This window comes from Micrasema longulum, unplaced genomic scaffold (assembly GCF_059751315.1).
Source record: "Micrasema longulum isolate JH-2025_06_02 unplaced genomic scaffold, ASM5975131v1 h1tg000264l, whole genome shotgun sequence".
Classification (NCBI taxonomy): domain Eukaryota; kingdom Metazoa; phylum Arthropoda; class Insecta; order Trichoptera; family Brachycentridae; genus Micrasema; species Micrasema longulum.
In genome coordinates this window covers 157233-182793 of record NW_028277468.1, presented here as the reverse complement: position 1 = coordinate 182793, position 25561 = coordinate 157233, and the positions used below count along the sequence as shown (strand labels likewise).

General features: G+C 29.8%; 1 protein-coding gene across 1 annotated transcript in view; it reads left to right on the top strand.

Moving 5' to 3' along the window:
* The window catches only part of LOC148283057 (guanylate cyclase 32E), a gene marked incomplete at its 3' end in the record, with an annotated part of 223567 nt that overhangs the window by 42131 nt on the left and 155875 nt on the right, over positions 1-25561 (top strand). The window contains exon 2 of the mRNA XM_088224128.1: positions 1801-2048. Within this exon, the coding sequence (XP_088080254.1) occupies positions 2022-2048 (27 nt within the window). The remainder of the gene's footprint in view (positions 1-1800; positions 2049-25561) is intronic.

The following is a 25561-nucleotide window of genomic DNA, read 5'->3' as shown; positions in this document are numbered from 1 at the left end:
TATTATATTATATAGATATATTATCCATTACTTTAATATATAATTCATTAAAAAATACCATTATGAATTCAGTCGATATTAGGTATTCAATTGAAATGTCAACTGGCCGCATTGTTCTAGTAATTAATAGTGCTAAAAACGGCGGCGTGGAGCGCTATATGTCCTGCAATATGACGCATGAAAGTAATTATTGTCTTATGTCAAAAGTACCATCTTAAAGAAAAATAGTTCTTAAGAAACAATGTTTGAAATACTGTTATCCAAATCAAGAATCTTTAAATAATTTGTGTAATCTGCAAGTTTAATCTAGGAGAAAAAACCCGCACTGGGATTAATACATTCGAAATATAGTATACTTATTTGTATGAAAAAATAAGCTGGAATAATCGGCTAGTTTCTTGGCTCACCGCAGGCGCTGGGCGCGCTCTATTAACATTTATATTTATATTAGTATAAAAATACAAACGGTGGAAATGGTTTAAACTAAATTATAATTATTTATTTATTTTTCTGTATATAAAGTTACAATAAAACATTGCTATGGTTAGTCAAATATAATGGTAAGCTGTGCATAATCGCTTCTATACACGGTTCGCCCCTGCCACATATATAATATAACATGTATAAATATATATTTAAACTGCTACTGCATTCTTTCAAAAATCCATTCTGTTTTTAAATTTGTTACTATTACTTTCGATTTTTGACTATTACTGATCATTAAACAATTTAACCTTTATGACCTACTTAAAACCATCCCTTTAAAGATTACATTTTCTAGGAATCGTCGAAAGTTAATAAACGTATTTTTTTAATTCGTTAAAAAGTGTGTAAACCTTAATGTGTCTTATTTATTATTTTTCAAATCGTCGCTCTAGTGTGTGTTTGTCCAGCAGATCAAAACACAAATCTGGAGAAATAGAGCTTCAAAGTTTTTATTACGAAATAGGGATTAATAATGATCATAACTTAAGATAATATTCGTTAAAAAAAAACCCTCAAACAGTTTTTTTTTTTTAAATAATTTGAAGCTTATAAATTAAAGCTCTCTCAGGACTCCTCAACACTTAACTCAATTTCGTTAAAAATAGTATGTTAGACAAAAACGAACTAAAGTAACGAAATAATTCCGTTTATTTTTCCGTGAATTGTTTACACTGGCTCACTTGTAACCATCCCTTTATATACGCGTAATTACTTTAATGGTTTTATATTCATCGAATATTAAAATGATTTTTTTGTTAAAGTATGCATTAAAAAATAGCGATTTTTATTTCTTAAATTTAATTATCTGTAGATCATGCTTATTTGATAATGACATTAAAACGGACACGTTTCACATTTAAAGTAAATATATTTTCTAAGAAAATTAAAGAAAAAAACTAATTGTTTTCTATTCTGCCAACGTGCGCCCTCTTTAAACTTCCACTTGAAGCTGGTCGACCTATAGTGTGGCGCGATCTAGGTATTGTTAACATTTGGATATAAGTTTTAATAGATATGAAAAATTGATATTTAAAATAATGTATTTTGCTCCTGGGAATGTAATTCAACGTATTATACTTGTAAAATACTTAGTGTTATATAATTTATAAATAAAAAAATAAAAATATCTAACTGAACTGGATTTTTATAATTGTATTTATGTGGAAAACTCATTTTGCTTTTGTTTATGTTTTTTTTTTTTATAATGTTGCGTATATTTTTTTGAATTACTGTTGTTTTTCAAAACAAATTAAAATAAAATAAAAAAGTAAAAAATTAAAAAAATAAATACGTCAATTGTTTCTTCTGTTCCAGGTATATTTGCAAACATCGCGGAGTGGTCAGTACTCCGGACCATTAGCGAGCTGGTGACAGCGGTGACATAAGTGAGTGCAGTGCAGTGAATGACAATGTCCGGGGCAGGAGTTGACCCGGTACTAGGTGCTACTGCTATGCCGGCGTGTCGTGGTAATGGGCGGCGGTGAGCACTCGGCATTCCGCGCACGGCACGACCCGCTTGTACCTCGGGACTTGGAATGGAGATTCGGAGAATTCAAATTAAGGTAAAAAGTTCTGCATCTCTGATGTGATATTTTAACCTTAATTGTTCCCCGGGAAACATTGTTCGTGGGTTAGAAATACCACATTCTAAAACGAGGCTCGCACAGAGACATGGATATTTTATAGGCCCCAAATTTTTTTATTATTTTTTTACTGATAATATTTCATTGATCTATCCTGGATTCAAACTAAAGATATGAACTCTTTTTATATGATTTATTTTGTTGCCCTTTAATAATAAGGAATATTTTTAAGTTTTTTTTTAATATTTTTATTTCCTTTTTTAATTACTATAAAAAAATACCATATTATCTTTTACAGAATATTTTATTTTTTCTTTCTTATGTTACACAAAAATATTATAACTGTCCATTATTTACTATAGGAGCAAAAATTCACTAACATTTTCTTGTATACCCACGAACAGGCCATGCCTTTGTGGGATTTTTTCGTTTACTATTTTTCTGTTAATATGTATTTCATTGATATATAATTATACTTTATTTTTTTACAACTCTGCTTTATTATCATGTTTATTGTAAAAAAACAAAAAAAAAATCTAGTCGTCATAAAAATTTGGACAAAATCAAAATATTTCTGAAGGAAACCGTGTGACTGGTCCGAGAAAAAGTGTAAAAAATATTTTTGTCATATAGTTTGGATGTGTAAAATTACTACTTCTTTACACACCATAACATGTTGATAATGACAGCTAGTAGTTCTTTTTTTTCAAATACATTCAAGGTTTGATTATAATGTGAGTTTTTTATTTATTTTTGTAAATATATAGTATTGGAAAATAGTAACTTCTTATGGTCCAATTCTCTTGCTGTACAAATGTTCCATCTATTTATTTTTTTATGTAAAGAGTTTTTAAAAAAACAAGCAAAATACGTAATTATTTTTAAGACATAAATTATATAATTTAAAAGAAAAACTTCAAAAATTCTGCTTAATCTATGTTCAGGGAACAAAGGATTAATATGCTGAATCAAAATTGGGTAGCAAAAAACGTGTTAAAATTTATCAAAAATCTTGTGTAAAAAAATTGTCTGGTAAAAAAAATATTAAAACTTTTAAATTCTTATTGATAAAAATAATTTAATTTTAAAAAACTTGTATGAAAATAACCAGATACTTGTGTTTTTTTTTCTGTACTTTTATCGGAAGTATGCTTACTGATACGACAAACTAGCTAGACATGGAATTATAATATACAAGAAAGCAGGGTTAAACATTCTGCTAACCTGGTAATACTAACAAAACGTCCATCTTGTTTTATTTCACAATCTGAGAGACGGTAAAATAATCAAATTCTTAAAAATATTATTTGTGAATTCGCTACTACACACATTACACGTTATCCCACCCCATTCCCATATAATCCCAGCAGTATGTTGACACTCAAAAACGACACATTACGGCATAATTGAATCTAAATCGGCAGTTGCGTACTAAGCGACGTCCACAGAGTGGCTAATGGCCAAAACGTAAAACTACTTATGAATGAGTAGTTTAATCGATTTAAGTTTGATGCGCGTACGCGGTTTCTGGACTAATATAATTCTATGTAGCTAGATAACAAAAAAGCATCTTCAAATTTAAATTTCTCACTCATTTTTCCCGATGATTGATTATTTTACGAACCAATAACCGCTGACGCTAATAGATAACCGTTAATATTAATATTTATTTCGATAACTGATAATCGTTAGCGCTAACGGTCAACCGATTATCTTTATTATTAGGTTATTTTTGTTTCTAAATTACCCTTTTAGCCACAACCGTTTTTTAGTCAATCAGTCAGACATTCTTATATTCTCATAACTATAATCAATTCATTCAGTAAATGAAATTTACTATCACAATTGATTATACATATGAATAGTCCTAATCAGATTTTTTCGCATTTTGTATTAAACAATTTATGATAGCGACTTCCGTTCTATTTTATTTCTGATATTCAAAATAAATCATTTTAAAACATGATATCTTTCTATCGGTAGAACTGAGATTCTTAACTATAACATTAATATACAAGCTTGAGCTTATATAAGGTTCTCAGAAAAAAAAATGAGAAGCCCAATCTCTTAACCCGCCAGTAGTTGGGTTAAAATATGTTACGGCAATGGTGAGGAGGGGTTTGAGAAACCCCATAACGAAATGCCCGAGAAAATAGCATGACGTTTTTTGAAATTGTTTTTTAATCATTTTTTGTCAAATTGATAACTAATGGCAATATCAACCAAAAAATTATTGTGAATATTTACATATTTGATTTGTGAAATTATAAAAATTCAGTCATACTGAAATTAATGAAATATTATAACTAACGTACGAAACATAAAAAAAGTAAAAAGGAATAAATTACCTAAAAAGCGTAATAATTTTTAAGGAATCTGATAATTACTAAATTTATGAGTAAATATTTTTAAAAGTCTTCATTTTTTTGGTATAAACAAACACCACTACAGCTGCGCTGCACTGCGCCTCACTCCAAACAAAGTGTTGTCGCGCAGCGCAGCTAAAGTGCATCGACGCTGTAGCGCTGTTTAATATTTGAACAAAACTTCAATATATTAGTGAAAGGTGCACAGAGTTTCAAAGAAAGTCCCTCCTCCCATTTCTGAATATTTTATTTATTTAGAAAACATATATAAATCAAACTTTATTTCATAAAATATTTCCAAGAAGTTTCTGAAAAACTTCTTAACGGACAAACATACAATTATTTTTTGACGTATTTACACATAAGATGATTTTATTATTCAACATGTTAAATACTTAAACAAGAAATTACACGGATATTACATTTAAAATTCTAAGCCAAAAAAGAATTTATAATTTCATACCCATAATTATTTGGATCAATTTAAGCAATATTATTTATTTGACGTAATTCTGGAAAAAACATATAAATTCATGCGTCCTGTTTTTACATTTCAAAATTGGTACAAAATAATACTTAAATTCCTTAAAAGCTATACGTTACATGGATTTGGTATCAAACATCGTTAACTTCACAGTTTTTTTTTAATGTTTTTTTGTGATTAGGTACTGTACCGGTGAATGTGTTTATTGAAAACGGACTTAATGTTGCTGTGCGTTGAGTCGAAAATTGAATTGAGGATAGTGTTAGTGATCTCGCAATAGGGAAGCATGTTAAAACTCATAAATAAATAGAAACATTTTTCTGGGTAGGTCACACCCCACCTCACCACTGCCGGGTTAATTAAAGTTTATTATTAAGTATTTATACTATTTTTTTGTCATAAATTAGAACTTGGAATTTACTCGCATGTTCTCAATAAATTAGCATTCTCAATTGAGAAATCAATAAATAAAACAACCAATCTATCAGTCCTAACAGAATTACGATTTAAAATAGCCATTAATATTCGCGTCACAAATTACGCTGTCGCGGATTGTTTAATCACAATAAACAACATGTTAAAAAATAATTGTTTTATTCAAGTTACGTACCCTATAAGCGACATGCTTTTAATTTTTTAATTTTTTTTTAGATTTTTAAAAATTTGTTACAACAGAGAAGAAAAACGTTTTTGAGACCGTAAAGCGGATATAAATATATATATGATTTAATTTATGTATTTATACCAAAACATATTTTACTTACGGGCATTATACAACATTGCTTAACTTAGGTAAAACATTTATTAATAGAACTTAATTGAGCTAATCTATTAGTTTTTTTTTACATATTTTTAAACTTATTTGTGCATGTTGTGTTCACGTATAATTGATAAACAATATCTTGGCATAACAAATTGTGAATATTATTTATATCAATCTCGTATATGTTGTTTATTGTTTGAGAACCATAATAAATCAACTCAAATCAAATCAATTAAAAAAAATATTGATCAAATTTTCAAATCGCTTAACATAACTAAGGTACATATTGCTTACAAAATAGTCAGCATTTGATGTTTAAAATAATTAAATACATTTTTTTTTTATCGAAACATGCAGTCATCAATGACTAATTAAATATTATTGATAAGGTTAAAAGACAGACAAGTTAATATTCTAAATAATAATCACATGGGCATATTAATTATGGACTTAGATGCGATGAAAGTTGGCTGAAAGCTATCGAAATGCGATCTCTCAGGTGAATGTGTGGTAAAACTATGTATGATAGATGCACAAATGTTGAGATCCGTACATTATGTAAAGCTGAGACAAGCACTATCGGCAAAATCAAGAAAGGAGCTCTGCGCTGCTGTGAACATGTAGAGCGAACGGACAGTGAAAAAACAGCTAAGAATATTTACAATGCGAATGTTGATAGATGCAGAAATAGAGGAAGACCGAGAAAGACATGACATGACCAAATCCAACAAACACTTGAAGATGGACATGTCAAAAGTCGAAATAATTGGCGCGCGTGCATGAGAAGATGTATGAATGTAGAGGAAGCGAAATCTGTTTGCAAAGATAGAGTGATGTAGCGTTCTATTCTTTCTGCTTACTCTTACGGGGAAACAGCGTGACGGTTTGTTGCATAATTCAATTATAGTGTGTCTATTTTCAAAGGTAAAAAATCTATTTTCCTTAGTCGATTGAGTTTAGGAGCAAAGCGTTTTATTGTTTGTACAATCTATAATTTACATTTTTTTTTTTTAATTTTCTTTTAATGATTAAATATACTGTACATTTACATGGTGAAAAAGTTTATACCGTTAGACTTAATTCTAGTGGACCAGTAAAGTTTCAATATTATATTATTATGATGTCTAATCTTAATTCAATGATCTAAGGTTATCAATCATCTATTTTTATCTATCATCTATTTTTATTAACGAAGGAAAAAATAAATAAATGAAAGTAGTAAAAATTAAAACCTAAGTAAAAAGGTTATTTTAAAAGTTTGTAGCTAGTTTATACATAAATCGAAATAATATAATAATATCAAAGTAATTAAACGGTAAGAATTAAAATAAATAATAATAATAAAAATGCTCAATTGCAAAAAAAATAAATATGAAAAACAAATATAATATATGTATACATATTTTCAGGGATTCTAAGCTTTTTTTAATTTTAAGGGATTTTAGGGGAGTACATAAAGCTTTTATGTGACAACAACAAAAAACAGAGATATCCCGGATAAAAATTTTGAACACCAGTAGAATTACTAACAATAAAACATCTTCATTCGCTTTCAAAATTGGTTTCATGCTACTATTTGATGGTGTAGTAGATTTTATATGAAAAGGCTGTAAAAAAATCTTCATCCCTGTTAAAAGGTTCATTTTTTCAAATATGTTACATAATAATCTATTCACTCATGTCTTCAATTGTGAAAATATGTCGATCATAGGAAAACTTACCGTTATTTATGATGCATTATACATGGACATTTTTTGTAAGATGATATTTAATGGTTTAGTTTCAAAACAACTATATCGCAGGCTTTCTCCGTGAGAATTAGTCACAATGTTTATTTGTATGTGCTACAAATAGACATTGTGTTTAAAAAAATTCGACAAAAAAAAATAATTAAGAAATGTGCATTGTCAAATATAGGCAGAAAAGTGTATGTAATCAATGAAATCAGCTGATTTGTTTAACCATAGACAAATTCTTTATGTTTCACGTGAAGTTTATTGTGTTATACGAGTTGATCACAAGTCGCTTTATCAGTCAATATTGAAAGATGTAAATATGGGGTTAAATAAGGGTTAAGCGCCATATTTCAATCCCTTATTAACATTTTTACCCTAAGATTTTGACAGCGTAGTGATGACTCTGCAACTGTCAACTGCAATAAATCGTTACGTTTAGCCCGTATAATTTTCCCGTTAAACATAAATTCAAAAATCCTTTGGCGATGGCGTCCTTAAACATATTATGTAAATTGGTGCGTTAAAAAAAATTGTCTTCGTATAAAAATATTCAAATTGTGACAAAAAAAGAGCAAGTAACTCCAGGGAAATATAAACTGTGTTAAGAACATTGAGAATATTAAAACATTAAAAAACCATTCTTAAACAATGACCCAGAAACGTGATTTGTTAAAAAAAAAAAAAAAACAATAATTGAACATATCAACAATGTTTTGAATTTATCCAAATTTTTGTAGACAAGGAATGGATTCAACCACCTAGTAAGCAGTTAATATTAACATATTTATTGATTATTATAACTAACGGCCTTAGCCAATTGTACAAAATTAAATTGAAATACAAAGTTTTTGTTAAGGAATAACCCGCTAAGTCTATATTTCAAGGCTTGTCAGCCGGTGGAAAAGAGGGGATATGGAAGGAGGTAATGAAAAATACATCACAACACCCAGACCAATTGAGAAAAAATCTTTCTTGCTTTTTTTTCTTGCAACTGGGGGGAATCGAACCCGCGACGCCAGTTTCACAGTTGGCCGTCTTACCAACTGCGCCACGGCACCTGTCAAAAACAAAAAAAGTTGTATTGCAGAAAGAAAACACATTTTATTGTTATGGTTGAACTCAATAAAAGTAATGTATAGTAAAAAAAAAATACAAGATTTCTAGTAAAGCAGCGAAGTATAGAAGAAAATTAGTCAAAGAGAAATGCATTTTAAGTTGGTAAATCTTAAATGGGCATACATTATTAGGCACACAAATTCAGGAAAAATTAAAATAAATAGTCATTTATATGAGTATATTATACAAACAGACTGAATCTCTGGTCCATCGGTTATTGTTGCAAAGTCAGTAGTACCCACTTCCTATGTACAACCGAATGAGCATAAACCCTCAACAGACATGAAGAAAATTTAACATGATGGAATATGGAAATCTAGACATCCACAGGGCTTATGACCTGTCATTGGCTGATTTAAGTGGCCACTTTACACACTGTGTAAAATTCATCATTTTGCCCATAATTAAAACATTTATATTTTTTCGACTCTTTAATCTGTTGACGTTTTTAAAGTTGAAGAGCTGAAACTAAAAATACTATTTTACAAAAGGTAATATAAAAGTCTAGGTATCCACAGGGCTTATGACCTGTCATTGGCTGGTTTGAGTGGCCACTTTACACACTGTAAAATTCATCATTTTGCCCATAATTTAAACATTTATATTTTTTCAACTCTTTAATCTGTTGACGTTTTTAAGGTTGAAGAGCTGAAACTAAAAATACTATTTTACACAAGGTAATATAGAAGTCTAGGCATCCACAGGGCTTATGACCTGTCATTATCTGGTTTAAGTGTCCACATTGCACACTGTGTGACATTCACCATTCTGCCCATAGTTTCAGCTCCTTAACTTCAAAAACGTCAACATATGGAACGAAGGAATATAGATGTTCAAATAAAGGCAGAATAATGAATGTTACACAGTGCGTAAAGTGGCCACATAAACCAGCCAATAACAGATCTAAAGATGTTCTTCGTGTCTGTTGTAATATGTTAAGGATGAACATATTTTTATATTTGATATTATTTTAACTTTAGAGGAGACACGGTCTTACCTTTCTTTATACAAAAGTATTCATGTGTTTTCTCCCTGGATTTTATGACAGTAGAGCAATGATTTTTTTACTCACTAAATATTTACCATTCGTTGGGGTGTCTGTCGTAGTTTTTTTGATAAATAATTATTTTTTTTTGGGAACTAAAACCATCCAAAAACCCCTTTGTTTTATCGTCTGTCTTCGGACGCACAGTATACTACCGTAACTATTTTTTAAAAACGCAAAAGGATTAATAAAAAAAAAACAAAATTCAAAACAGGATTTTTTGTCGATACTGTTTCTTAACGGAACATAGATACGGCAATTTTGTCGATTTTAGCTAGGCGTAATCAGTCCAACACGCAGTTGTCTTTTTTGCATAGTATCGTGGAGGCATTTGCGAGAGAGTCACAGAAAAACAATATTCAAATACCTAATTATCAAATTTGTCTGGCACCGTGAATTTTCTTTAGCATGAATGTTTTTATTTTTTTAAAGTGTTTCTCTAATAAAGCATGCAGAGACAAGACGTAATCGATATAATTCAGAAAATAGTACCCCGCTGATTTGCACATGTACTCGTCGAGCGAATGGTCAACGAAAGAACGGCTAAAATGTTTTGGATGCATATCTTGATGGATGCAGAAAACGTGGAGTACCGAGAAAGATATCCCATGACCAAATTCAATAAATACTTGAAGATAAACAAGTTAAAAGTCAGAAGTGCGGAGAATGCCAGATATATATGCAAATACAGAGTAATCTGGTATTCTATTCTCTATGCCTGCATCTCCGTTGAAAAAACTTTAATCCGCGTTCAAAGCTTAATTGAAATTAGAGTATTTATCCCTCAAAATTTTAATAGGCTTCTGTGATAATAAACGATTTAACTCTAAAACGATTTAAATTTTAAATAAATAACAACTAAAACGAAAATCCTGACTTAAACATTATTTTAATGTACATTTAACAATACTGATAAAGTTAGTTTACTTTTCGTCTATATGTATCTACCGAAATATTGCAAAGCCAGCTTGCCCATAAGTAGGTAGATTCTTTCGGAAAGATAGGAAAAAGTTATAAAAAAAATAATTTTCATATTGTTTTTCATAGTGACAATCTTTTATCAAATAACAAACATGAAAGAACGGTTGGATACTGCTATATATAAATATGTCAGCATCTAGCCACATTATCTCTGCCAATTCGACTACAAAACTCACATATTTCTCTTTCGAATTTTAAATAGGCTTTAAAAAAAATAAATGGCCACATCAGAACAATGAAAATTTTGAATAAATCTTAATTAAAAATTGCTCTATGGAAAAAAAATGACACTTTCAATGAGCAGATATGTGTACCGTGAGGTACTATAGCCTTAGATACATACCAATGTACCTACCTCAAAACTTGAAGATAAATGGCCGGTAGTGTATCTTCGTGATCGCTTAGGAGAATTTATCTTCAACTATGTCGTTTAATGTAAGCATGTCACTTTAGTGCGTAGATATGTGTACCGTGGCGTTCGTGTCCCATTCGTACATACTCGTATCTATATAAAACTTACCCAAAACTTGAAAGTAAAGATTCGGCAGTGTGATCGCTCGGAAGAATTTATCTTCAATAATACCGTGATGGTCAAGGTATGACACCCTCAACTTCCCATTGTAATCACGGCCTAGAACAGATCAAGATGATGAGATAAAAGAAGATGAACTTCCACCAAAAATAATCGCTAATTTTAATAATTCCAATAATTAACTTTACACTTGCAAGAGATCAACTTATATCCTCCAATCGATAATGTATGTATTACGGAACATAATTTAATGTAGTTATGCAGAAAGCAGGCCAGTTCAAAATTTTGAAAACAAATTATATTCGTGTTATCGGGTGCAGTAAGGTCAATTCATGTTCTGCTTAAAACTGTAATAAATTTTCCGTATTAAAAATAGTGTAGATTACAAAAACGGCATTTATTAATTCGCAGGAAACACCCACTGTGCTTGAATAATCTAACGGCATATGGCTGATGGAAGATTAATGCTCCAGAATCTAGTTCTCTAATATAGATTAAATTGGATACATACATAAGTATTTTAATTACAGAAAAGTATTATTTTTAAAATACTTGTAGTAAAAAAACATGTTTTTATGCAGAATGTCACCTCACACCCTCAAAGTTTGTACAAGACATCATTAAATATTAGATCTGTCTGTTTTTTTGCAGAATACACATTTAAGGTTGTGCGGTCAGTCCAACTTAAAAAACCACAAAAAATTCTTAAAATCTTAAATAATTTTTTTTAAAGTGTGGAAAACAAAGTAATTAAGTTGTTCTGTAAAATAAAGTACCCATTTATAAATTATGTAATAACTTATATTAACATATAAAGTACTAATTAAAAATACTTGGTTCATTATTGGTTCGACCAATCAGCGTTTTCACACTCTAATGGGCATCTTTAGACTGGCTTATATAAATATAAAAGAAAATGTTCAATGCGTAGGGACAACATACATCACAGTTTACTGGGGCTGACTGTTTTCTACAAAATGCACATCTTAAGTGGTCAGGCAGACTTTAAAAAACATTAAAACTGGTCAAGTACATAATCAAATTCTTTGTTGAATTACAAAAAAAACAAATAAATGCATTATTTATCATTTGTCAAAGTAAAAAAAAACAGTCCAAATGTTGAGGATATTAGATTATTCAGTCTTTTTACAAAAGTGCTATTATCTCAGTTTTACTTTTCTATAGCTGGCTGCTTTCTGCACAACTTCATTCAATAAGTTCTGTATTTTTAGCATCAAAACACTTTTCTCTTCAATTTAATGAAAAACGATATTTATTTTTAACACGGCAAGGAAACATGATTGAAATATTGGGTCTCGTCCAATTTTTAAGCATTTTTTGTAACTTAAGTTCAAAGAACTTAAAATATGTGTTTAGCGATTTTAAAACGTTGTGCAGGTAAATATTTGGCACCTTTTTAGATAAACAAAAATGTTTCTTGTTTGAAGATATATATTCCAATCAATAGATCTTTAATCAGTTATGGGAATAGGATGTTAACTTTGACACAAATTAGAGGAGCATGAATTTTTTCAGAACTACTGTGTAAATCTGAATGGAATTTTGTAATTAGCATTATTTCTAAACTCAACATCGCGTCGGTAAAATAGCATAAATATCTAAAATATTCAAACTCAAACTTCATTAAAAATAGTTGGTAATTTCTGTAGGCATACTTAAGGGTACTGTTTGCAAACCCGATAAAATCCATCATTTTTTATTTTGAGCAAATCACAAAAAACTGATGCAAGACTGAACTTTAACTATTTTTTCAAACTTCATTTTTTTGTAATAATCAGTAAATATTTTATTCGTAAGCAGTGATGACATAAGCATGATTATGTCAAGAAACAGTAGTGAAATAACAAATTCAATTTTATACATTCCAACTTTAATAAACTCAAGTAGAGGTTGACATGTTTGCAACAAACCCGATAATTTGAAAAATAAGTTCTTACAAATAAAGCCGTATTTTTAACAGACAATGTCATAATTATTGTAAAAAATTGTATTCTGAATAAGTTTCAATTAATATCTCACTTTCTTAGATTTAAGATTTTGGATTTTGCCATATTTGCAAGTAGTCCTCACTTGCTTGTACATTCAATTAATTATATTGTTCATATTTCAAAATAACGAATAGTCATTCTTCTTCTTTTTCAGCCTTCTGTCTTCCACTGCTGGATATAGACTTCTTCCATGTCCTTCCATTTTTCTCAGTCGGTTGCTACTTGCAGCCAATTTTTACCTTCCACAGTTGCTATGTCGTCGGACCATCTTTTTTTCGCCTCGCTTATTTTCCGAAGGTATCTTAAAATTTTAGGGGTCCATCTTGTGGGTCTTCTCTCGCAACACGTCCTGCCAATTGCCACTTTAGTCCTGCTACGCGATCTATAATATCCGTTATTCTGGTTCTGTGCCTAATTAGTTATTACTTGGATTTTATTCATAACTTTATTGTTTTTGTATTTGAATAAATTTGATGAGTGCAATCAAACAAGATAGGTATTGAAAAAAAAAGTAATTATAGCTGTAGGGACCATAGTCCATAATCGACGACACTCGCGTGTTGAATTAGTTCACCTGAAGTAGACTAATGACCGACGATGCAATGTCATCATTTTCTATCGAATCCAATACGTTCATATAATGCAACTCTTATAGTATTGCACGTTTAAATGTGAGCATTTTTCCGCAGTATATTCACATCGTCCCTATCATGAAGAAATGAACTTCAAAGTAACGTCGTCTATAAAGAGACCATAGGACGCAACGTCAGTTAGTCAACCTGTTTAGTTAGTTGGCCCAACAAGTTCAGTTCAGTCAGTCAGACCAGCTCGACGACGTCACACAGTTCCGGCATGTAGTTCAAGTGCAGTCTCTTCAACCCATCATTGCCGCTACGCAACCAAGTGCTATATCTTATTCGTCATGTAATAAATACGCATTAACCAGCAACCTCGTGTCTTCTCTGTCAATCTCCAATTGGGGTAGGAACTCCAACCCTCAACTACCTAAATCCTACATTGCCAAGACTTCCTTCCAAATTTCTTTCTCAGATACGTTTTTCATTTCAGTAATGTATTATTTTTTTTAAATTTTATTTTATTCTAACTGATTCGTTAGTTCACATATACACTGCTTAAAATTTAAATATAAATAAATCTTATATGAATAATATAACTGGTAATTTTTTTCTGAAAAACACGAGCCAAACCCTGCCATATAAAATTTTATTTGAAAATTAAGATATCAAAAATATTTATTAACTTAAATAGCTATTACGAGTTAAAATGTGTGCGTAATAAAATATTAATTATTCAAATAAGGCTATTAAGATTCATAATCTAATGTCAACGTGACAAAATAGAACTATAAACTTCCGGTCGTTAAATTTCAAAAGCTCAATAGATCGTTTGAAAGTTAAATATTCTTCCCTTCTATTTTTAGTTAACAGCCTATTTTCTCATTTTAAAACATTGTTTATGTAGAAAATTAATAGATAAATTAGAAATTGCCTTTATTAATGTACCGTTTTGGATAATTTATTAATAGATAAACAGTTTGAAATAGAGCACAAGTAATTACATTTTATACATCATCATCACTCCTTTTCCGTACCAAATGGTGCATAAGACACTGCAGAATTAAAGCAATCGCAGCGTATCTTGATCTTTTTTTTTTGTTATATGAAGGTAAGATGATCAGTCCAGTATGAAATATTTTAGTGTGAAAACACCCTTTTAAATAAATATTTTAAATCTACCATGTCGGGAATCGAACCCGAGGCCTCTTGCATGGTAGGCAAACGCGCTGACCCTTACACCACGAGGTCGAAATTTTTTTAAATCTTTTAATCAATATTATTTATAATAATATTATATTTTAAAATCTCGTACCATTACTCACAATATTCCCGTCAAATAACCCCCCCCCCCCCCCGCCCCGCATTTTAAATTAGCTCCTCCTACCTCTGACAGTACCTAGATTTTTCAACTTTTAAAAATATTATTCTTTACCATAGAATCAAGAATTATCTCGAAACCGCATACGCGCATCAAACAAAAGGCGACTAAACTACTGTTAAATGAGTAGTTTTAGGTTTTTACCCATTGGTTTCTTTGTAGATATCGCTCAGTACGAAACTACTGATTTGAATTCAACTATGCTCTTGTTGTGTCGTTTTAAAGTGTATTAAACTGCTGGGGTTTTAAAGAACAGGATGGGACCGCATTTCATGAGTAAGTAGCAAATGCATGTGTAAGTAGCAAATGCATTACTTAAAAATCGAAACCTAAAAAAGCTGAAACCTTTATAATAAACCGATAAAGAGCTGAAACCTTGAAACTCAAGGTTTCAGCTCTAACTTTACAAACATCAACAGATGAAATAATTTAAGGGATATATATATATACGTTAGAAATATTTTTCACCTAAAGTATAGATTATATAAATCAACTCTATTTAATCATTTCAAAGATGATGAACGGTAATTTACATTTTTTAGGTTATAGTGCTTTCTATGTTTACTTTTGTAAAGGTACTATTGTGTACCATATTTACGTGTTTACCTATTTGTCAAATTACTTTAATTGTCATTATTATTAATATTTATTTATTTTTGATACAACAGAATTTTATTGTATTTAATATGCTTATATTTTGTACCTTTTAAAGAAAAATATATATAAATTATTTCCCTTTTAAAATTTAATCTGCACACATTGTTTAATAATTTTTTAATATTAAATTTTTTTTTATATAGAAAACTGCTGTGTTTTATATACGGTATTTATGTAAAATAATACTTTTATGTTTAATTGAATAGTTTTTCACATTATATTGAAATGTTTATATTATTTTAAAAATGTATCTTTTTAAGGTAAAAGGCACTGCGTGCAGTGTATATTAATAAATAAATAAATATAGATGTTCGAACATGGGCAAAATGGTTAATGTTACACAGTGTGTAAAGTAGCCACTTAAACCAGCCAATGACATTTCATAAGCCTTGCCTAGACTAATATATTAAAATTGCCTCTGGTTCAATTGACTGTCCTGAACTACTTTGCAAACTTTCTATCAATGTTCCTTCCAAAGTTTTAAGAAATAACCCTCTTCTTCACATACCTCTTGTTTCATCTAATTATAGGCAAAATTCATATTTATGGCGAACTTTTAATAATTTTAATGTACTAAATAAATCATATAATATAGATTTATTTGAAAAGAATCTTAATAACGTGCGGCGTTTGCTTTCAAAATAACTCGTAGTATTTTTTTTCTTTTCTTTTAAATTTACATTTATTTACTATTCATTTTATGTTCGAGAATCTTTTTTAACTTACTGTGATGCTACTTGTGAAAACCTGTAATTGGCTTATTTGTTATTTGTTTTGTTATATAAATATGATATAATTATAGCTGTTGGTTATCCAAATAAATAAAATAAAATAAAATAAATTACCTTATTTAAAATGTTCTTCATCTCAGTTGTAATATTTTCATACTAACAGCTTCCTAGAGAGTTGAATCCAGTTTTTGTCTAAAAAACTTTGGACAAAATAATATTGTTTCATAATTAAAATAAAATAAAAAACATTAAATTTCCTTATTACTTTAACAGTGTTCTGAACAATTAATTTAAACAAATAATAACTTCTACTTTTGTGTTCACTAATAAAATAAAATATATTTTTATCAATCCAACGAAGGAATACTTTATAAACTCAATAAATTTTAAAGGGCATAACATAATTCGTCTTATTTTCCTGAAAAGAAAGTATTTATCATAGAATTTTTCTTAGGTAATCTGTCTTACGTGGGTTGGCGAATTTTCTCGCAACACGTTGGGGTTGCGGAACAAATAATAAGAGACGTTACACCCACTGCTCTTGAACAGCTGTGCAACATATCGTTTCGTGCCATAGAATCTTCTCGATCTCTAGTGTTGCAAGTTATCAAACAACTGGTCAGGTGAATAACCTGATTATTTTTTCAATTTTGTTATTTTTCGAAAATCTTTGAATAGATAGATTTCCGGAGGAAACAAATATGTGTAGTGGTGTGTGTAAAATAGAACAAACATTAAACAAGTTTACTCTATGGTAAAAATCCTGAACTAGAAAATTAAGTGGAGGTGAGTTGGGTAAGTCCGTCTCGTAGTCAATCGACTACCATGCTTGATATTACTGGCAAGATTGACATCACAATAATCGAATATGCACTGTTCTTATTAAAGTAACATATTAGATAACTCGCCATGTCCAGAGGCGAATTGTCAAAATAAGTGATTATGCTCAGCTGACCTTTATATTTGACTTTCAATAATAGTGTTTTATAGTAAATATATTTATGCGAAATTTAATCAAATAGTTTTTAACAAATTATATCAGGGATAAATAACACCTTAAAGAAGGAAATATGGAAGTCTAGCCATTTACAGAGCATATAACCTGTCATTGACTGGTTTGAGTGGCCATTTTACACACTGTGTAACATTCACTATTTCGCCTATGTTTGAACATCCATATTTGTCAAATTCTTCCATTTGTTGATTTTAGTGAAGTTAAAGAGCTGAAACTTTTATTGTTGTGAAGAGATTCATCTGACTGGATTATTTTACATACAAGGCAACGCCTGAAAACTATTTTCCAATTTTCAAACTTCTTCTTGGACCAGTTGGTTTTGTTACAATATTTGAGTTTGTCCAAATGTTTGTATACAAAAGAATGGATTTTACCCCCCGGGATTCATTAAGATTAACAAATTACAACAGGGGTGGAGAACACCTTAAAGAAGGAATATGGAAGTCTAGGCATTTACAGGGCTTATGACTTGTCATTGGCTGGTTTAAGTGGCCACTTTATACACTGTGTAAAATTCACCATTTTGCCTATGTTTCCATATTCCCTTCTTTAAGGTGTTCTCCATCCATGTTGTAATTTGTTAATCTTAATGACTCCCGAGGGGGTGAAATCCAGTCTTTTGTCTACAAACATTTGGAAAAACTCAAAGATTATAATAAATAATGGTTGTTTATTATAAATCACCACTATCGTTTATATCTTCCTACATTAAACTATCTATGAAGTGCGCCCAGCGCCCAGCCCGTTCTCAGTGAACGATAAAACTAGCTGATTATCTCAGCTTATTCCCCATACAAAGAAATACCCTATATTTTACATCTTAAACCCGAGTCAGGTTTTTTAGTACTAAAACGAGCTTGCAAATTACAAATATTATTTGAAGATTCTCTATTTGGAAACTAGTACTGCGAACATTATTTCCGAAGGACTATTTTTCTTTGATTGGATACCGTTGACATATTATGTATCACATAGGACATGTGGCGTTTGCCACTGTTTGCCGTTTTTGGAATTATTAATTTTAAAAGGAATCGACCAGTGCTTAGTGTTGACATTTAAATCATAATGGAAATATCTACTGAATGTCATTGTATAATTTTTAATTAAGTTTTGTTCTTGTATTGTATTAAAATAGTGTAAAATAAAGCTACGTATAGCGTGGTAATTAATAATTATTTTTTTAGTTGATTTTCACAGAACCACAGAAAAAATAGTAATTTATAATTATATGACTTACATATTATTTACGTGTATGTAGGTACAAATAAATTAACTTTTTTTTGTTACCTATAAAATGAATCACGGCTTGCCACTCCTATGTACTATTTATACATACGTCTTCTTTTCTTTTTTAAAAATTTATTTACAATTTTAAAAAAACCCGTTAGGGTTACATTAGAAATGTAATATTGTCTAGTCATTTTATGTCTCGTCTAGTCTAGTTAGTTCAGTCATCATGTGTTTTTTCAGATTGATTTTAAATTTGTCTCCAGTAAAAGTTTTCAAGTAGTAAGGTAGGTCGTTGTAGTGTTTAAGTCCATTATGTAGTATTTTTGACTGTCCTGTGTTTGTCTTTGCTTTTTCAATATGATAGTGTTGTTGTTGTCTGGTGTTATATTTGTGTATGTCAGCATTTTTGACTAACATTATGTCTAATTTAAATAGCATTATTCTATTTTTCTTTTGAAGACTGTTTTTACATCTATTTTACTTGTAAAAATATCTTATTTCCTGCTTACTTTACTATTTATAGGTTTACATCACATGTTTTATAATTGTGTATCTTTTTTTTGTGATTATTTGATTATTTGTATTAACTTATATGTACTTTTATTTGCTATAATACTCAATTAACACGCATTTCATATATTTTATTTCTCCTTTTTTCGTAGATAATATGCTTGCTTGATTAGTTAGTTAACTCGGCCTTTTTTTTCTCGCCTACCAAAACGCATTATTTTCTTTGTTTGCTTTACATAATTCATTTCATTATTTTATATCCCTGCATTTATTGCTTGTTTGCTTACCTATTTATTTAATTTTTGTATTAACCCTAATTATTTTAACTGTATCTAACTTTTTTATGATTCCACGTCCTTCTTCTGTACATTGACTTATTTGATTATTAGTGTTTTATTTTTAAGTACGTTAGTATGTTTGTTATTTATATACATACCTTTTGGGCGCTTATGAACAAAATAAACAATTATTTGATAACCGAATATTAAGACGAATATAAAATGATACGAATATTCGCCTCATTATTCTCATGTCTAGTATCGCAAACTCTGGATGGATCCTTTCTTTTCTTGTGCAGGGGTTGAATCCTTCTAGAGCTTCTATATTATCCACAAATTCTATGCGTAATAAGAATTTTTCTCCCTTACTAAACTTACGATTTACGTGGGTATGTATATAGAGACATTATTTTCCCTAATACAAAGTCTGTGTGTATCACATGTATTAGTAAAAACATAAATAAATCAATGTTAAAATAACCGCAAAATACATTTTGCCTTAACATACGAGTACCTACGTATAATATTTACTTTTGTAATTAAAAAATATAGTTTTTTTTTTAATCAATAAATCTGTATCCTATATTTATTTATTTATTTTACAACTGTCGTCTGTATGACGTAATTTGTAAATTAGTAAAAATAGTAGAATTACATCGCGAATGGCAAGTCAATAAGTAAAAAATGGATAGCTGCTAATTTGCCGATATGTACAAAAAATCGGTAAATATTATTGCTATTGATGGGCAAATTCTGAATCGCATTCGTGCAGCTTCTGGATACGTAAAACAATAGACTGGACCTTTATATTAGATCGAGGACTTTGTGATATATTTTCAAACGCAGTTTACTCTGTACGAGGTTTTTTAAGTTATTTCCCTATAGAACTAAGGTATCGGTGAAATCTCGCTCTAGTATAATTATTGGACACATATAAAACTGACCTTATTCTATATATTTGGATTATATATACTTCTAGAAATCAGCTTATCAGCAGAAGTGTTTTCCAATAAAAATACGACGGCGAGATTTGATAGCATTGTAATCCTGCATCTCTTCCATAAGTAATCATGGATAATTATTACGTTCTTTAAGGTATATTATAATACTAAAAATACGTATAAAGTTTTATATGAATTTTAACGAGTGACCGGGTTTCGTCGTGACCGGCATCATCAGAGTCAGACTGGTAGGAGACTTAACAAATTTTATAATAAAAATGCAGTTCCACCAAGAAATGTCAGTGGAAAAACTTAATCTATTTAAAAATATGTATCGCAAAAATCGTCTCTATCTAAATTATCTCTATTCCAAGGTTTTCATATGTCAAATACTGTTTTAATATTTCATTTAAGTAAGTTTTATATTTAACTAAAGCAGTAAAAGCATTTCTTTTATTTATATCGAAGACTAAGAGACAAAAAATATTATATTATATTTCTAGAACAAAGTTACAAATCAACTTAATTTCTATATTATACGACCCGAAACCACTTTTCGTAAAATTCGCCATTCATCGTTGCTCACCCAGCGTCTAAAATTTATTAACAAACTTATCTCTTATTTTTTCTTCCTTGTAATCAAATAAAAGTGGTTTGATAAAAGCTGTTTAGGTTCAAACAGTAAATAGAAAACCACAGCGAATTTCCTAGTACAAATTACGTATTTACTCTACCAAGCTGACTTGTCATAAATATCCAAATAAGCAAGTTTTCGTATTGTATTAATAATATAATTGTATCTTAAAGAGAACACAATATATAGAGTTCTTACGTCGAGAATTGTTTCGATACTTAAGGAACTAATTTGTTGTATTCTGAAAACAAACTAGTTTCTGAGAATATTGTTCGGTATATTACATTATAAATATATTTTTTATTTTGAATCTTGAAGTAGGGCACACATAAACGTATTCGTTTGGTGGCTGTTATAAGAACAATGTACATATTGGGGTTTTATAAGAAAGCTTAGAAATCTCCATTGAAGGAGTTAATGAGATATTTGCGAAATACCTTGAAAAAAGAATTGTGAGATTTCTAATTAGGCTTCACCAACTCAGTAAAGGAAGCTGAAATTTTGTGGTGTCAAGTATAATTGAAATCTGTTTTTGCAAGGTTTAGATACGGTTTTGAATTGCGCTATTATTTAGGTAGGTAGGTTTTTTGTATAATTTATTTTGGCATCAATAACTAATTTTCCGTATTTGGTGGAGACTTCCAAGTTTGCTTCTAATACCCTCATATATTTTATTTATTAGTTGTTTTAACCATTTTATTGCTATTATTCCAATTGTCTTCAATGTTCTAAACAATCTTATATTATTGAAGGCCCTTTGATCCAAAAAAAACTGCAATTACGAACATGTTTTTGTCGGTTTCCTCTTTCCAGTCTTCTAAAACGAGGTTAATGGCCATTTCGCAGGATTGATTGGTTCTGAATCCACATTGTTCTTTATGTCCTTCCAAAAAGTTTACTAGTTCGTTCTTTAAAATATATTTCAATAACTGTAAACACTTTGGAAGGGTGTCGATTGGTCTGCAATCTTCACATTAATTCAGTCTTCACAATAATTAAAAACCAAATAAACAATATTTATTTTAGTCCTCTCCTGGCTTACTTCGAAAATAAAGATATCAAATTACCACCCGTGTAAGAAAAAACCACTTGCTTTATTGGTTCCACGTGTAGTATTTAGTGAATATGATAGAAATAAAATAAAAAGGAAGCAATTCATTAGTTACGTAAACCTTGACAAAGAAGATTGTTTGCTTTGAAACCTGTCGGTGAAAAATAAAAATTAGTGGTTAAAAACAAAGTTGTTTTATTTATTTTATTATAATGAATAACCACAAAGGTAGTGCTTTAAATATAAACTTTAAAATCTATTTATTTTTGCTAGCGGAATGACACATGATAATTTTCAAGATTTAGGGAAAACTCTATGTAATTTGGATTCATTTATAACATCCAGTACACTTTTTTTTTTATTAATAGTATTAATCCTGTTATAATTAAATATATATATATTTTTTTGCAACTATAACAAATTACCAGCAAACTCTCACAAAATCACATTTAACTCAAGAAAAATGACTTTTCTCAAAATTTTTTTTTTCATTGTATCATTTTCTGCACCGTATTAGTTATTAAATTTTCATAATATTGTTTTATTGCGTATCTTACTGGAAAAAAAATATTCACTCTATTTTAGAAATCATCAATTTATTTATTATACGCTTATAAACGAGGAAATACTTAACTTTAGTTTTATTTGACAAGAAAATAAGATAAAAGAATCGGTTCGCCTTTATTGTAAATCACAAGTAATCTTACAAAAGGAAATCTTAAAAAAACCTAGTAGGGCATAAAATCCTTATCATTATCATTTTACGTATATTATATACTTGCTCGGTGGGGTATGTAGCCATTAATCTTCTATGTTAGTCCCCTGTCCATCAGATGGACAATATCTGACACCAATTAGGGGATTCTTTATTCTGCTTTGTTTTCCACATAAAATGTATTTTTATATGGTTTTTTAGATTTTATTTCTATTGTCTTTATAAACTATAAGGCGGTGAATTGGGAAATAGAAAAGTAGCCATCTTGATGGTCAAAAGGTAGGTTTTTTTTTAATTAAAAAAAAATATGTTTGAAAGTAGAACTGAAAAAAAAGAACAACAAGAAAACGAAAAGGTCTAAATCGTCGTCCACCAGTGTTACTTGGTGGACGCAAGATATACTATAAATTTACAGTGAAAAAACAATATTGATATGTAAAAACATATCGAAAAAGATTCCAGCTTTTTAACTTTACAAGAAATCAATAGCTTGCCAACCACATACCGCACACCGCATCTGAGGACTTTAGTCTCCTTGGCGGTGCCCGCGAAAAGGAAAAATTGCTCGTTACAAAATAAAAAAAGCTACCCGAGGGAGCTCTCTAATCTTATATTTAATCTTCTCTTAGCCTTATCGTATTTGTGCTGAAAGATGGTAATCAGGTAACCAGAAGTACACAATATGTACTTCATTAGATTGGGAAAAAAAAGGAAGTGAATTCTTCACTGACTGGGATTAAATTAATTGGATATGATCAATTCGCCAAAATTATTACTAAAATTTGGGAAAGCCTTGAAATTCTTTTTGGAAGCCACCAGATCTGTAAATCCGACAGAATTTATAACAGGGCCACGGATGGTAGCGAATAGCACCATTTGGTACTCATAGAGAAGGGGAAAGGGACAATACCACAGAATGTGTTCGGAAGATTGATTCCGATATCAATAAAACCTTACTACAATTGTCACCAAAACTCTCTGGAAAGAGTCCAAAAAAATTTTAAAGGTAGGTATATAAATTTTAAATTTGGAATTAGCCTTGAATTATTTTTGAATAATGACTATTTATAAAAAACATTAAATTTTTTCAAACTTAATGATCGAAGAAAAATAATGGACATATTTAGCTTTTTTTAAATATAAAAAATAGTAGTATCATTAAAATCAACAAAATAATAGTAAAATATAGTAGTATTAAAAATAACAAAATAAGAGTATCATTTAAATCAACAGGAAAAGAATATATATATAAAAGCATAATTGAAATTTCATTGCTATGTAATTATCCTTTATTTTTTGAATACTATGTTTTACCTCTTATGTGTATTGTAAATAAAAACAAAAAAAAAATGGCAATAGAGCAATCGCAATCCCACGCATCGGATATATTTAGTGTAGGGTATTGTTTTCATAGATCAAACCTATTGAACTTTTTCAAAGGTGGTGAATAGTAATCAAGCCTTTAGTATAATTGTAATATGAAACAGTGCATTATGATTTCCCTGTTTTATTTATCTTTTAAATTATTTTTTTATTTAATTACATTTTTAAATTTATTTTATATTGTTTAAAACTTCTACTGATTGTGTTATATAATTTTCAGGTTTAATTTTTGTTTTTAAATCTTGGGGTTATGTATTTTTTTTAAATAATGAAACCAAATATGTTTTTATTATAAGTTTTGTAAAAGACAATTTTGCCGTATATGTTAATAAAATAAAAATATCCGCAGCAGCACAAAAGGGAATCAACAATTTTAAAAACATGTCATTTTTCATTAAATTTACCATTACGAGATAAAATAAATGAGATAAAACAGGTGGAAGAATTAAAAAAAAAAACAGTCTCTTAAACCAGCGAACGATAAGCCCGATAAATGTGGGCAAAGGCTTTCGCTTCTTGTACTCGATATGATAAGAGATCTGCCATCTTTCTGTTGATTTGAGATGTGAAAAATATCTTCAAAATATTTCCACGTTAATCCAAAGACTTTCAAATTATTACTGCTCTCCAAAATGGTCCGTTTACACGTGGACAATACAATATTGTTCTTTCCCCGTACTCTACTATTATTATCCACGCATAAACAGCAATGTGTAGGACAGGAAATTGTTCCGAGACATTATCACGTAGATAGACGGGCAGGCTGTCTCCACGGAACAATGATTACCCCCTCCCCCTACCGTGCACGGCTGCATTGTCCTCGTAAAAAAGACTTTATGACAATAAAGATTTCCCCGACGCGGTCGCGTCGTTCTCGCGTATTTTTTCTGCCAAAAATAGAGTAAAAAAAAAAACATTTTTATTATTTAAGTCGTTCTTTGATATAAAATAAATCATATTTTTCGTGAACTCGCTCGTAATAACTCGTCTCAGCTATCTGTCCTGCGCAGTCGAGGTTGTTGACGGAGCTGGGACAAGATAATATGAATCTATCTATTGTATTGTCCACGTATAAACGATACTACAATGTGTCAGGTGCACAGTGTGAATCAGGGGAGAAATTATTTGCCAATTTCAATTTCAATTTCAAATTCAAAATTATTTACCTCGACTTCATGTTAAAATGTAATTCTTCTCTGTTGCAATTATACAAATCTTAAAAATAAAATACATTCATTTACTTTTTTCATCACTTTTATTATAGTCTAATAGTGCTCTTAAGGCTGTAGTCTGATAAAACGCGCGCAAAATTAGGAAATCATACGATTTCGCTATTTTAAAACAATTTTTTTTAAATCG